General features: G+C 39.1%; 1 protein-coding gene across 1 annotated transcript; it reads right to left on the bottom strand.

The window, feature by feature from the left end:
- Positions 1-13116: 13116 nt before the first annotated feature.
- Positions 13117-16322, bottom strand: IZUMO3 (IZUMO family member 3). The gene is made up of 7 exons (NM_001105642.1): positions 15860-16322; positions 15649-15723; positions 15411-15500; positions 15177-15194; positions 14662-14742; positions 14163-14253; positions 13117-13852 (listed from the first exon to the last, which is right to left on the bottom strand). The coding sequence occupies exons 1-7, from the start codon at positions 16089-16091 to the stop codon at positions 13717-13719; spliced, it is 723 nt and encodes a 240-aa protein (NP_001099112.1). The 5' UTR covers positions 16092-16322; the 3' UTR covers positions 13117-13716.
- Positions 16323-16537: the final 215 nt, after the last annotated feature.

Below are 16537 nucleotides of genomic sequence, written 5' to 3'. Positions count from 1 at the left end.
TAAAACAAAGAGGAAAACACATGGGAATTACATTATCATAAATGGGATCAGGTTACAAAAGTGAGAATCTAATGACAAGATCGTAAGAGTAGGTGGCAAATAAAAGAGAAGCAGGTCCTTACTGACCTTAGTGTGAGCAGATGAGTAGTGAGTAATGCCTGAGCTGGCTCATAGCTTAGAATTAAAAACATGACTTCAACTTTTTGTAGCCTTATTATCAACATAAGGGCCTCCCTTATGGCTCAGCAGGTAAAGAATCCCCCTGCAGTGCAGGAGATACAGGTGATGCGGATTCAACCCATGGGTTGGAAAGATCCTCTGTAGGAGTAAATGGCAACCCAGTCTAGTATTCCCTCTTGAAAAAACAGAGAAACCTGGTGGGCTGCATTCCACAGAGTTGCAAAGAGTCAGACGTGACTGAGTGACTAAGCACGCACATCAGTGATAAATAGGTTGTTGCTTTAGTAATAATAATTTTAATACCATTTTTATTTTTTTAAATGTCACTGCACTCCATCTCCTTTTAAGTCTCCCACATGGTATTGAGTACATTACATACAGTCATTGGAAGGATTTTGCCCCATTAAGCTTTTGAGACAAAATATACTAGAATTATAGGATAAGAAAAAGAATGTTAAACCAAATTTCATTTCCATGGGTAGAAATTTAATGAAGCAGTAACCCAGGCTACTTTGTTATGTAAAATCTATTTCATCAAATAAGTACTGGATTAAATTATTTCATTGGACAGTTTGTAACAAATTGTATTAAACCATATTTGCTTTGGAAGTCTTATTGCCCTCAAGTTTAAGTCAAATAGCCTTTCTCCCTACATAAGTAAGATGCAAGCTCATTGTGGAAAAATCAGAAACACAAACAAGCAAAAAAAAAAAAGAGAGAGAGAGAGAGAAAATAATAATCACTGGTAACCTACACTACCCAGAGATAATGACTGTAAATTTCCCTTGCATTTTCTTTCAAGAAAATGCAGCCAGTTTTTATACAGGGTTCAGTATGTCTTAATAAGCTCTGCATCACAAACTCTGTGTTTAATATTTTTCAGCCTTTTATTTGAACTCTCTTTAGACTGTTTTCATAGCCCAGAACTGATAACTGAGGTTATCAGGTATAGAAACAACAACTTAATAAATGATGCCCTATTGGCCTGAAAGTATTATTCACATAGATTTCCAAAGTGCCAAAGATAAAACCAGGAAGTGTTTTATTCACTAGAAAAATCTTGTTGAACATTTTCTGACACTATTAGTAAGATAAAGAGAGTGTGGATGGAAAAGAAAATATGAATTCTGAGTCTGAAGAGCCCATGATTATTAGTACTTTCAGCAGAAATCATGAAGGGCTATCTCATCAGGCAGAATGATGAAGCCCCGTTAGGTAGGAAAACCTCTGCCTCACAGAAAGCCCATAATGGTCCAAAGTGATGCTTGACAAACGTGCCTGCCTGCCAGTGCTGCCCTGTGATTGGAAGTCATTTGTATTTGTTTTCTCTGTAAGGGGAAGATGTGCAAGCAGATGTAATATTGCTTGGTGATTTTAGTAGTGCTGAATCTGGGAATGCAAACCCAAGAACCTAAAGTTATGTAAGCTCCTTGAGATGAAGTGGAGGGCAAGGTGTCATTCTTTTCCTCAGAAATTTACTTCCATTCTCTGGCTTTACTCTCACTACTATAGTTTTACTCAGTCTTTCTGCAACCTATTTTTAGGTGAGTTGAAAAATTAAAATATGCATGTTGAAGTTAGGAAAAGCAGATGCTCAGGGTAATGTTCCAGAACCTTCTGTGTCCATTAACACTAATATTATTAGGTAATTAAATATTATTAGGTAATTAAATATTAATATCTTTACTGCCCCTTACCCAATGCCCACCTTATCCCTATAATCAGGATAACTCAGGGGAATATGCTGCAGTCTCCTGATCTCTGAGATAAGTTCCCAATTTAGATCAATACCAAAAGTCATGAAGACTATTAGAAAGTTTGAGAGTTCTTCAGATTTCTGGTCCAGTCGGCAGTTAAGACAGGCTGGTGGGACAAAGCCCGTTGAACTGCCCTTAGGTATAAATGGAACTGCTGTGAACTTCCTATAGGTGCCCTTGAGCTCAGTTTCATGCTAGGAACCTGTGCACTTGATTTGGGAGCTTAGCCCAAATTGCTTAGCCAAATTGCTTACTCCAATTTGACCTAGGTTCCATGGAATTTATTAGCTCCAAACAGTGTTCATGTAGCCAGTATTCTATGGCAGTGTTGTCCATCAAGCTGCAAGGGCTTTTAAAGATACGCACTGAGTCTTCCACAGGCAATATAACAGACTAAGTATATATGGTAGTATTAAGAATATCTAGTGCCTTGTTGTTGTCGTTTAGTTATCAAGTCATGTCCGGCTCTTCACAACCCCATGGACTGTAGCACACCAGGTTTCCCTGTCCTTCACCACCTCCCAGCTGCTGCTGCTAAGTCACTTCTGTCGTGTCCGACTCTGTGCCACCCCATAGATGGCATCCCACCAGGCTCCCCTGTCCCTGGGATTCTCCAGGCAAGAACACTGGAGTGGGTTGCCATTGCCTTCTCCCCCACCTCCCAGAGTTTGCCTAAATTCATGTCCATTGAATTAGTGACATTGTCCAACCATCTCATCCTCTGTTGCCCTCCTTCTTCCGCCTTCAATCTTTCCCAGCATCAGGGTCTTTTCCAATGAGTCAGCTGTTCACATCAGGTGGCCAAAGTTTTGGATCTTCAGCTTCAGCATCAGTCCTTCCATTGAGTATTCAGGGTAGATTTCCTTTAGGATTGACTGGTGGTTTGATCTCCTTGCTGTCTAAGGGACTCTCAAGAGTCTTCTACAGGACCACAGTTCAAAAGCATCAATTCTTTGGTGTTCTGCCTTCTTTAGGGTCCAGTTCTCACATCCGTACATGACTACTGGAAAGACTATAGCCTTGACTGTACTGACCTTTGTCAGCAAAGTAATGTCTCTGCTTTTTAATACACTGTCTAGGTTTATCATGGCTTTTCTGCCAAGAAGCAATTGTCTTCTAACTTCATGGCTGCAGTCACTATCCACAGTGTATTTAGAGCCCGAGAAGAGGAAATTTGTCAGAGCTTCCACATTTTCCCCTTCTGTTTGTCATGAAGTGATGGGACCCAATGCTATGATCTTAGTTTTTTAAATGTTGAGTCTTAAGCCAGTTTTATGCAGTTTCAAATAACAGCATTAATCAATTTATATATTTATATTTTCATCTAGCTAATACTCAGTTTTAGTACCACTTATTAACAATGATCTCTGTGAACAAGTATACATGATTTCTAACCTCTTGGAATCAGACATTGATTCATACTTATATGAAATTCCTCAATTAAGGGGCATTTAAGCTGATGCAATTTTGTGATACATGGTTAGGAGTAAAGAATATGAAGATAGCATGGGGAATATGGGATAGCATGGGTATATGAAGATAGCATAGTCCCTGTTCCTGGGGATTTCGCGTCTAGGAAAGAGACATGCAAACCTATAATAGCTGTCCTTTGTGAAAAGTGCTTTATGGAAGCAAAAGAGTTTTAATGGCTCCTGAAGGTTGTGAGTGATTAATGCTGTCTGACCATCTCAGAAAATACTTTATGAGATGATTTCAGATGCTGGTTTTGAAGGCTGGGGAAGACTATCAGGCAATCAAGAAAAGAATTGAGCAAGTATTGGCTAGGAGTATGAAAAAGCCAAGTATGTTTGGCAGACCCTAGGTAAAGAGGAAGGCCTAGGAATGCATTTTGCCAAAGGTGAGATTATATAGAGTCGGATGGTAAAATTTTAGCCATGTAGAATGTTGTATGAAGAAGTTTACACTTTTAGGAGTCATTGGAGTACTTTACTTAGGAGTCTGAAATAAATTTGTGTTTCAAGACATTGTTCTGATTGCAAAAGGAAGGATGGCTTTGGCTTTTCAAGAGGCTGGACTCAGGAGGCTAATTAGAAAGCCATGGCCATAAGCCCTTAGAAAGGAGGGAAGGGCTTCAACTGCAGCAGTAGCTAGGGTGATTTAAGAGATATTTAGGAGTAAAAATCAATGCTAATTGAAGAGACTGCCTGGAATAGATGAAAGAGAGAGGATCCCAGAATACACTGAGATTTCTACCTTTTGGGTAATATACGGTATCCATGGAGCCAGTGCTGGCTAGTGGAAAAGCTTCAGATTGGGTTTTGAATCCTGGCTCCTTTGCTTACCAAGTCACCACTTGGAAGAAATTAAACTTGCTGAGGCAATGGCACCCCACTCCAGTACTCTTGCCTGGAGAGTCTCATGGACGGAGGAGCCTGGTAGGCTGCAGTCCATGGGGTCGTGAAGAGTCGCACATGACTGAGCGACTTCATTTTCACTTTTCACTTTAATGCATTGAAGAAGGAAATGGCAACCCACTCCAGTGTTCTTGCCTGGAGAATCCCAGGAACGCAGGAGCCTGGTGGGCTGCAGTCTATAGGGTCGCACAGAGTCGGACACAACTGAAGCGACTTAGCAGCAACAGAGCCTCCTCTAAACAAAAAATTATTTAAAGTAATTTTGTGGGATCTGTGAGAAGGTAATTATAAAAATGCTCAGTAATCTAGTTTGTCTATTACCTACATGCAACACATATTTTCTTCAGGAGGACTAAAGGACACTCTGGATAAGGATAAATTGCATAGAATCAGAAATGGTTCAAGATAATTAGTTCAGCTTTAGCCATCCTGAGTTTAAAATTGATATTTTAGGTCTAGATAGATATATCCAGTATGTATTCAGAAATTGACTTGCAGGACTTGGGGAGGGCAAATAACTGTCTAAGAATTTGGAGATGCAATTACTAAATGATGGTTAAAGTCACATGGGTGGATGAGATTCTATAGGTATGGAGTAAGAAAAAAATTGAAGTCAGTCCTCTGGTGTTCAATTTCTAAATAAGTAGGCAGATGAGGAAGAGGAGCCCTCCCTCTCCCACCAAAGCAACTAAAGCATGGTTTGAAAAATAGGAACAAAACCTTTGACATCACAAAACCTGCCAAGTACAGAGGGGTAGTTTAAGAAGGACCTCATTAGCACCCTGGTAAGTCTTAGAATTGACGAGCAACTTGAGGAATAAAGAGAACTCTTTGGGTAGATTTTATTCTTATTTTTCTGGGGCTACAAAGATGAGTTCTCTTTTTCCTTTTTGGTCTAAACCCAAACAAGTTTGTACTTGTCTTGATGACTTGAGTCATGCATTTTGTTTTTCTATTAAGATTTTCTTAATTCTCTATAAACAAATTATTCCACTGGAGACTAAAGAAAACTGACTGTAACAAATGAGGGGTGAGTGACAACCATAGAGCAATTTCCATTTGGTGGCGAGGAGCAAAATATAGATTGTGGTGAATTGAAAGGAAGACAAGAATAAATAAATAATGCTTTTTAAGAAGTTTGGCATGGAGGTTAGAAATGGACAAAGGATGAAGAAGCTTTAATATATAGTAATAGACACTAAAAGTAAAGACTTAGTATTGAAGAAGAAAAGGGAGATAAATGATGGGAGATAAATAATGAAGGAATATTCCAGAAGAGGCTGCAGATCAGGAAATGTAAATCCAAAAGAAAGCATTTGCCTCAGGTGGAAGAAGGTACGACCTCCCTTTGAGTCAGGAAGTAAGGGAGTGAAGTTAAAAAGACTATTAATAAATAGAAATTAAGAAACTTTTGGTGTTAACCCAGCTACTGTTTTATGCTGTTAGATCCTGTTAGTTGGCTTTTATTTTTTATATTCTAATAATTTATGTTTTGAGTAACTTAATTTGATTGGCTACCATCTTTAATGTTATCTCCAGATAAAATGAATTATTGAATTTTCATTCAGCAAAAGTTCTGACCTCTTTTTCCTGAAAAAAAACAAAAACAAAAAACAAACAAACAACTCAGAAAATACTGAGTCTTGATAAGGGAACCCCCAACATTCAGAAAACTAAGATCATGGCATCCAGTCCCATCACTTTAAGGCAAATAGATGGGGAAACAGTGTCAAACTTTATTTTTCTGGGTTCCAAAATCACTGCAGATGGTGACTGCAGCCATGAAATTAAAAGACGCTTATTCCTTGGAAGGAAAGTTATGACCAACCTAGATAGCATATTGAAAAGCAGAGACATTACTTTGTCAACAAAGGTCCGTCTAGTCAAGGCTATGGTTTTTCCAGTGGTCATGTATGGATGTGAAAGTTGGACTGTGAAGAAGGCTGAGCGCTGAAGAATTGATGCTTTTGAACTGTAGTGTTGGAAAAGACTCTTGAGAGTCCCTTGGACTACAAGGAGATCCAACCAGTCCATCCTAAAGGAGATCAGTCCTGGGTGTTCATTGGAAGGACGGATGTTGAAGCTGAAACTCCAATACTTTAGCCACCTGATGCGAAGAGCTGACTCATTTGAAAAGACCCTGATGCTGGAAAAGATTGGGGGCAGGAGGAGAAGGGGACAACAGAGGATAAGATGGTTGAATGGCATCACCGACTCAATGGACATGGGTTTGGGTCGACTCCGGGAGTTGGTGATGGACAGGGAAGCCTGGTGTGCTACAATTCATGGGGTCACAAAGAATCGAAGATGACTGAGCAACTGAACTGAACTGAACTGAACAAGAATAGTGAAATGTCAGAAGTTGTACCATTTGCATCAGGTTGGCAGACTCAAAGAAATGCGTTCTCCTATGATTTGTATATCCTAGGGAAATGTTCAAAATAAACTCATGTAGGGTTGACATCAGGACATTGGATTATGTGTTAGTTCTTAAAGAATAATTGTTGCAGTAATCAAATTATTTGTATTCTTTCACTAAGCTATAAATGAGGTTTGAGTGGAGAATTTGCTTGTTGAAAAGGTGATTTTACAGATCCTTTAAAAAATATATATTAATGGTTAGCTCAAACTTAAATTGACCTGTCACTGATTGAATGGACATGAACTTGGGCAAACTCCAGGAGATAGTAAGGGACAGGGAGGCCTGGTGTGCTGCAGTCCATGAAGTTACAAAGAGTCAGACACACTTAGACACTGAACAACAACAAGCTTAAATTAGGATTGTAAGCAATTAATTTTGTATTTTACACTTGAAATCAAGTACCATAGGACCTTTCCTAGTAGATGAACATATAATTCAATTAGATAATCTTCATTTCATCATATTGTAAACACATAAAATCACAAACAACCAGCCTTTCCTTGTGTTCATGATTCTAGAAATGAAAACAGACTGTGGATCTATATTATAAAGTAGTTTCAGTAAATTGTGCACATGGAAGGGTCAGAAATTTGAAACACATAGTCATAGATGATGGGAATTCAGCCCAAAGCCAGCATCTCAAAAGTTTTCCAAGGAGTAAGACGATAGAAAACAGGTTGGATTCTTAGGCATTTTAATATTTGTATCTGAATATTCAGTTCAGTTCAGTTCAGTTGCTCAGTTGTGTCCGACTATTTGCGACCCCATGAATCACAGCACACCAGGCCTCCCTGTCCATCACGACCTCCCGGAGTTCACCCAGACTCACGTCCATCGAGTCAGTGATGCCATCCAGCCATCTCATCCTCTGTCATCCCCTTTTCCTCCTGCCCCCAATCCCTCCCAGCACCAGAGTCTTTTCCAATGAGTCAACTCTTCGCATGAGGTGGCCAAAGTACTGGAGTTTCAGCTTTAGCATCATTCCTTCCAAAGAAATTCCAGGGCTGATCTCCTTCAGAATGGACTGGTTGGATCTCCTTGCAGTCCAAGGGACTCTCAAGATTATAGATGTCTTAATAACATAATAATTGCTGGCTGCTTCTCTTAGCCCACTTAAAGCTGTATTTTAATTTTACTATCATGCAGGGATCTTTGGTATTCTATCCTTGGTTTTTATCACTTCTCTACCTTTTTATCTGGATGATCTTCTCAGTCGTATTTTCAGGTTCACTACTTACTTTGTTCAAGTGCTTTAAAATGTGTTTCATTAGCTTTGATCTTATTGCTATGTTCATATATATAAATCCAAACACTTGAATAGATGTCTGTTTTTGGCCCCAACAAAGTTCATATTTACTTTCAAAACTAAATTTCAGCCCTTTTCTTCAAAACTGTTTTTCCTTCTGTATTTCTTTGAATTTCCCTCTGCAGTAAAGAATCCACCTGCCAATGCAGGAGATGAAGGTTCAATCCCTGGGTGGAGAAGATCCCTTGGGGAAGGAAACGCCAACCCACTCCAGTATTCTTGCCTTGGAAACCCCGTGGACAGAGGAGCTTGGCGGGCTACAGTCCATGGGGTCGCAAAAGAGCTGGACATGACTTAGTGACTAAGCAGCAACAACCACTTACTTACTTTAGTGAAGGAACAACCAAGCACCATGCACTTAAGGTGGGAGGAAACCAGAGTTTCACCATTTGGGTAAAAATCAAAGGCAGCATGTTATATCTCATTTCAGGTTTTTCCTTAAGCATTTTTCTGTAGTGTTCATACTGTTTTAAAATTTCTTTAAAGAACTTTGGCAACCTGGTTATTTTTTTCTTCCTTTGTCATTACTGTTAATTTGTGCTTTTATTAAAATATCTATTTTATCCAAGTTTTGTATGTTATTGCCATTTAGTTGTTTTAAAGAGTCTCTTAAGATAAAAATAAATTCTGCTGTAGCTTTGATTCTCTTATTTCTAACTTTTTAATGTATCTTCTAAAAATTTTGTTAAGTGTTTGGATGAAGACTTTTATTAGCATCTGCTATTGTCTCTTTAATTTCTGCCTTTTGTTTCATTCAGATACAGTCTAACTTCCCTCTTTGTACATGTTTTGAGTTTACTATATACTTTTCCTAGCTACTTAGAAGGCCCTATTCAGTATTTTTATATTCTGTATGATATATGAATAGACAGTCTCAAATGCATATAATTAGCCACTCTTCACAAGATTTGATAAGTAATGTTTTGTGATTGTTATTGTTATGTGTTCAACCTTACTGGACTCAGGGAAGCCCAGAGAGCTGGCAAAACATTGTACCTGGGTTTGTCTGACAGGGTGTTTTTGGAAGAGATTAACATTTAAATCAGTAGACTACGTAAAAAATATCTGTCCTCACCAAAGTATGTAGCATCATTCACTCCATTGAGGGCTGTTGGAAGAAAGGCACATTTTCTCCCTTCCTGTCTCCCTCCCCCCTCTTTCCATCTGTCTCTCTCTCACACACCACACACACACACACACACACACACACACACACACACACACACACACAATCAACAGACTGTGACATTTGTTATTTCCTGCCCTCAGCCAGGGGATCTCCTAGGTTCTTGGGCTTTAGAACTCTTGAACTCATACCAGATTACTCCTGGTTCTCAGACATTCGACTCTAAGTGAATTATGACACTGGGTCTCCAACCTGTAGACTGTATATGATGGCATTATTTACACTGACTAAAAAAAAGCTAATGAAAAGAATACCCAAATAGAGGAATGTTAGAATAATTATGGCACCATCATGCTATGGTATTGTGCACAACCACCAAAATGTGAATAGACTTTGATATCAGTTAGCTTAATTGTCCCAAAATATGTAACTATGAAAATCAATATGCAGAACTGTGTATAATTCTTAATAACAAGCAATTATGTGTATAAATGTATTTATATGTTTGTGTGTGTATCTGTGTGCTTATAACCAATTAGGTTTTGATAAAATAATGAAAGATATATCCTTGTTAACCAAGGTTTTCTAAAAGAGTAATGAGAATGGAGTAGAAGAGGAGTGGGAGGAAACAACAAGAAATTCAAAAGGCTGCACGAAGCAACACACAAAATCTGGCAAATATGTGATCCTATTAATATAATTTTCTATAATGAAAAGCCTTCCTCAGTGATCTACACAAAAAAAATAGAGGAAAACAATAGAATGTGAAAGACTAGAGATTTCTTCAAGAAAATTAGAGATACCAAGGGAACATTTCATGCAAAGATGAGCACAATAAAGGACAGAAATGGTATGGACCTAACAAAAGCAGAAGATATTAAGAGGAGGAGGCAAGAATATACAGAACTATCAAAAAATGATCTTCACAACCCAGATAATCATGATGGTGTGATCACTTGCCTAGAGCCAGACATCCTGGAATGTGGTCAGTGGGCCTTAGGAAGCATCACTACGAACAAAGCTAGTGGAGGTGATGAAATTCCAGTTAAGCTATTTCAAATGCTTAAAGATGATGCTGTGAAAGTGCTGCACTCAATATGCCAGCTTATTTGGAAAACTCAGCAGTGGCCACAGGACTGGAAAAGGTCAGTTTTCATTCCAATCCCAAAGAAAGGGATTAATGTTTAAACTACCTCACAGTTGCACTCATCTCACACAATAGTAAAGTAATGCTCAAAATTCTCCAAGCCAGGCTTCAACAGTCTGTGAACTGTGAACTTCCAGATGTTCAAGCTGGATTTGGATAGGCAGAGGAATCAAAGACCAAATTGACAACATCCGTTGGATTATTGAAAAAGCAAGAGAATTCCAGAAAAAATATCTACTTCTGCTTTACTGACTATGCCAAAGCCTTTGACTATGTGGATCAGAACAAACTGTGGAAAATTCTGAAAGAGATGGGAATACCAGACCACCTGACCTGCCTCTTGAGAAATCTATATGCAGGTCAGGAAGCAACAGTTAGAACTAGACATGGAACATAAGACTGGTTCCAAATCAAGAAAGGAGTAAGTCAAGGCTGTATATTGTCCCTCTAGTTATTTAACTTATATGCACAGTACATCATGTGAAATGCCTGGCTGGATGAAGCACAAGCTGGAATCAAGACTACCAGGAGAAATATCAATAACCTTAGATATGCAGATGACACCACCCTTAATGCAGAAAGTGAAGAACTAAAGAGCCTTTTGATGAAAGTGAAAGAGGAGAGTGAAAAAGTTGGCTTAAAATTCAACATTCAGAAAACTAAGACATGGCATCTGGTCCCATCACTTCATGGCAAATAGATGGGGAAGCAGTAGAAACAGTGAGACTAATTTTTTGGTTCCAAATCACTGCAGATGGTGACTGCAGCCATGAAATTAAAAGATGCTTACTCCTTGGAAGAAAAGTGATTCCCAAAGCATTTTAAATAGCAGACACATTATTTTGCCAACAAAGGTCTGTCTGGTCGAGGCTATGGTTTTCCCAGTAGTCATGTATGGATATGAGAGTTGGACTATAAAGAAAGCTGAGGGCTGAAGAATTGCTACATTTGAACTGTGGTGTTGCAGAAGACTCTTGAGAGTCCCTTGGACTGCAAGGAGATTCAACCAGTCCATCCTAAAGGAAATCAATCCGGAGCATTCATTGGAAGGACTGATGCTGAAGCTGAAACTCCAATACTTTGGCCACCTGATGTGAAAAACTGATTTTTGAAAAGACCTAGATGCTGGGAAAGATTAAAGGCGGGAGGAGAAGCAGACGATAGAGATTGAGATGGTTGGATTGCATCACTGAATTTATGGACATGAGTTTGAGTAAACTCCAAGAGTTGGTGGTGGACAGAGAGTTGGTGGCGGACAGGGACCCTGAAGTGCTGTACTCCATGGGGTCGCAAAGAGTAGGACACGACTGAGCAACTGAATTGAACTGAACTGAAAGCAATATAAACACAGTAATTTAATAAAGACCATGAATGAAGTTAGTATGTTTCAAGAATTTTTGGTGAGATAAAGCTTAAGTTATTGAGAAATCATAGATGCCAATGATACGCTTATCCTGTAATTTTTAACAAGAAGTTCAAATTTAGAAACTGAGAGATATTAATGTTCAGGTCTTCCTGAAATATATTCAGATTCATTCAATATTTCATTATTATAGCAGCAACAACAAACAAGCACTCACAGATCTACAGTGGGTGAAAAATTTGCAAATTATTTCTCCCTACCATTAAGGAATCAACCTGCCAGTGTGGGAGAGACAGGAGGCACAGGTTCAATCTCTGTGTAAGGAAGATTCCCTGGAGGAGTAAATGGCAACCCATTCCAATATTCTTGCCTGGAAAATCCCATGGACAAAGGAGCCTGGTGGGCTATAGACCAGAGAGTCACAGAGAAGTGGACACAGCTGAGAAACTGAGCATGCACACATGTGCCACTGAAGCAGGACCTATTTTCCTACCAATAAACTGTAGTGTTATTCTTTCGAAATAAGCTTCCAGAATAGAACAAAACAAAATAGAGTGGAAAGTTCATGGGTTTTAGAGTTAGCCAGGCCTCAGTTTTATTCTGATACGACTGAGCAACTTCACTTTCACTTTTCAGTTTCATGCATTGGAGAAGGAATCGGCAACCCACTCCAGTGTTCTTGCCTGGAGAATCCCAGGGATGGGGAGCCTGGTGGGCTGACGTCCATGGGATCGCACAGAGTCGGACATGACTGAAATGACTTAGCAGCAGCAGCAGCAGCAGTTTTTTTTTTTTTTTTTTTTCTGCAGCAGTTTTATTCCAGGTTTTGCCACCACTGTCTATAATCAAGAATATGTTGACAGTAAACCCACACTTACCATCTTTCCATTTATCTCCATGATTATAGATGTCAGTTTCAATCAGATGGTATGAGTAAGGTTAGCCACCAGGGGAGTTTGTCATAGCCTAAATTACTTGTTGTGGGACCTTGAGTTAGATATTTTCCTGTTTCCTCATTCATAGTGCTGAGGTCAATAACAATATTACTCAAAAGATTATTGTGAGAGTTCAGTTTGATAGTAGATGTAAAACACTAATTAAGATTTAATATACACATTAGAAGTGTTTAATAAGAACAGCTAGACTAAGACAATACCCAACTCAATCATAGAACATAGATTTATGGAAAATGATTGGGACAAATCTCAACTCAGAACTCATATTTTGGACTTGTGTGTGTGTGTGTGTGTGTGTGTGTGTGTGTGTGTGTGTGATATCATGATGAAGATTAAATGCTAGGTAATGTCAAAGAAAATTTCCTGCATTGAACCTACTGATAAATATGGAAACAGTTACTAAATGAAAGATGGAAATAAAACAGCCCTAGACATTTGAAAGTGATCTTGATTAAAGACATTAATGAGAGTTACCAACCATGCATTCTTTTTAAAAATGTGATTACAAAGAACTTTATTTATAGTAAGTTGAACATGGGTTGACATCATAGAAAAAAACAAGTTTAGAAAAATGACAAGTTCTGTTCTGCAAGCATAAATTTTTCATCTATTTCATCATTATCCTAAATGGAGTCTACACTATCAGAAAATTGATTCCACTTCTTTTTTTTTTTTTTTGCCTTTTTTTAAACAAAAGAACCAAAACCATACTTAAAATTTTGTTGGTAATAGTTACACACATTAAGTCCATTGTTTGGATGCTTAGACTGATAGACTGAGAAATAAAAGCACGTCTTTATTACCTTTTCTGTGGAATCTTAGATTACCATCCGCTCTTTGTTATTATGCAGGGTATCATCTTTCATGTGTGTTGCTACATACCAGCATTGCTTTCTGTCCAACTTCCAGTAAAATGTTTGCTTGCGTTGCCCTCAGGATATCAGAAAGGATCTTTACCAGAGAAACTAAGTTCAGTTTTAGAATACTTTGACTTTATGACTGCAAAAGAGCTTAATTCCTGATTTTCTACTCGGAGTCAACACATAAGAGAATTATGAAAGACCTCCTGCCTGTGTCTATGTATTTATTCTCTGCCTCTGAAATCTTTCTCCTTCTCATCCTTTATCCCCATTAATTCTTCAAGTTTCTTCTCCAAGTATGTCTTTAATGACCTTCGTATTGCCTTCATTTTCCTCTGGTGAGAGATGCAAAAATGGAATCTAGAGAAATAAGATAATCCCAAATTAAATATTAGTAGCCCGGTTCTTTAAAAAATTGTAACTATTTTTTTCTTCCTTTTTTGAATTCCTCTACAAGCATTTTTCTCATACTTTATCACATTTCCTCCATTTCCTATGTTCCAACTTTTATCCCATCAAACTTTTATGTTTCATACCTATTAGTAAGATATCCCAAAGTTTGAGATGACTTCTTTCCCCTTATTTCCATTGGAAGAAGGGGGAAGATTGGGCAGTCTCTTTGCCAAAGAAATGCTTGACCCAGTGTGTGTTTGAAAGCAGGAAAACTCACAGTAGCAAAACACCTCCCAATATTACACCTTCTGCTAATAATATCAGAAATAGTCCAATTTCTCGACTCTCAGCCTTCTTTGGATCATCCTCTGGAGGAAAAAAGGGGAAAACATGAGCTGGAGGGGAAAATTAGTAACTTGAGAGCTTTATCCATAAACCTCTCAATTTTTAACCTTAAAAATTGCTCTGTTCACCATTTATATCTTGTTCCCTGGTTATTCTGCTCTTTCTTAGACTCCTAGGCTCTACAAAATATTTTCCCCTACTACCCCCAGCCTAATTTCTCTACCTTTAGTACACTTTTTCATTTCTAAGCTCTTCAGTTACCTAGTGCCCAATAATTCATTCTGGCACAAATTTTGTCCAGCATCTTAGCTCTTATTTGTAGCATTAGCATGGCCTACATAGAAAATGATCAACAACTATTTGTTGACTAGATCAATGAGAAACTCCTTGATCCCTGGCCTTTCAAAGTGCTACACAACAATCTGTGTTACCTTCACAATATTCTCCTCTGAAACATCGAGAGGTGATGCGAAGACATGTCCAACAATCCAGGATAGGACCTTCAGTCACGACTGATGGAGAGAAGAAGGAAGATAGTTGGAAGGGGGCCACAGCATGGAGTTCCCTTAGCTTAGACACCAGTATGAATTAGATCTTGGGCATTTCCACTGGTTGCATTGTTGTAACTTTCTTCTTCCCCTAGCCCTCAATTTTAGAGATGGATCAAAACTTTAAGCCCAGTCTCTGGGAAGAAGTGGGAAAATGATGCCTCAGCTTATTTTGGGGCTATGGATTAAAAACTCTGGTATAGAAGGCCTCTGAGCACGTCAAATTATATGGAGTGATTGAGACTTCGTAAGCTAGATTTTGTTGTCACAGATCGTTGACATTCCCCCTTGTAGCTGAGAGCTTTAGGAATTATGTTCTCAGTGTGACAAGTAGAGGAGATAAAGGAGACGGCAAAATATGCTCTGAAACCTCCAGGCACTACATATACTGTACTTACCACAATCTTCAGAACAAGCTAAAAGAGAATCAGAAAGATCTAATGAGCTTAGGATCAACTTAAAGTGTGTCATATTTATACTCAAGTTGTATTTATTTGGTTACCCATTACCTTCCAGCTACCCCTCCACCCAGTCTGGATTATTTTAATATGAATCCCTATTCCTCCTCTCACCCCTCATTTCCTATTCCTTTCACATAATTTCAGTGGTGTTAGATATACATCTGATATTACCAACTTCAGAGAATTTCTTTAATAGTTTTTCCAGTTTGGAGTCCAAGTTTTTGCGGATATCGAGAAGCCTGCCTTGAAGGATAAAGACACCTGAAAAGGGGTGGAATGGACATCAGAAAAGAGAGGTGGCCTTTCCCTTCATAATTTAATCCTAATTGTTTTGCCTTGTTTCCCCCAGTGAATTGTTCTCAAACTTGCTTGGGCAACACATTCTTTTAACATTGAAACAGTACCTCACCTTTCCATTTTTCCTTGCTCAGTTTATCAAGTTCGATCTTCAGCCATGTTCTCAAATCGACAACCTTTTGAACAGCTAGAGAGGAGAGGTAAAGGAACATGTGGGGGTTAATTACATTTACAGAGCAAATTATGTGGCCCCAGGTACTCTCTTCCCTACCTCCCTTCTCCCTCTAGCTCCCAAAATTCTTAGGGGCTTAGGCTTCCCTCACCCAACACCCGAAGCATCTTGTCCCTGTGGGAGACCTTGAAGCTTAAACGGATCATCTCCTTCATCTGCCGTTCAAGCATATGAGTTCGGCCAGGGACTTCTGGGGGTACCAGCTTTCCAAGCAAGGATTTAACTTCCTCGATGAATTTGGGATCACATTCCAAACAGCCTTTGACCCCATGGAAGGCTGCCAGGGACAGGGGCAGGAGCAGGAGCAGCCACAGGTCTCCCATATCCTTGCCCCGACTGCCCTTGCCCCAACAGCAGGTTGTCCTGGCAACTGGTTCACCTAGCTCCCCTTCCTTCAAAACTCCAGCAGTGAGAGCCTTGTCTTGGGTAGTCTGACCCCACCTTTCCCTCTGTTTCCATCCCACTGCTAGGCAATCTCATTTTTCTAAGGATCTTTGGTTGGTTTCTGACTTTTGTCCTTCATTCCAGAGAGAGGGAACTACCAGCTGGGGAGTAGATACCTGAGTTCTGAGTGTGGAACCCAGAATGAGAGAGAGAAGTCTTGAGCTCACACAAGCAGAGTTCTGTGCAGGGAGACAGCTCAGAAAACAGTCGTTAACCCTTTCTCTTATTTGTATTCTTAGTAAATGCCCACACCCCTCCTGATCATTTAAGTAGTATCATATCAGTGGATGTTGAAAGAGATATCTTAGGACCTTAGTTTGTTTAA

The sequence above is a fragment of the Bos taurus genome, chromosome 8, assembly GCF_002263795.3.
Source record: "Bos taurus isolate L1 Dominette 01449 registration number 42190680 breed Hereford chromosome 8, ARS-UCD2.0, whole genome shotgun sequence".
In the NCBI taxonomy this organism is placed as follows: domain Eukaryota; kingdom Metazoa; phylum Chordata; class Mammalia; order Artiodactyla; family Bovidae; genus Bos; species Bos taurus.
The sequence above is the reverse complement of the archived record's forward strand: the minus strand, read 5'-3'. Positions and strand labels throughout refer to the sequence as shown.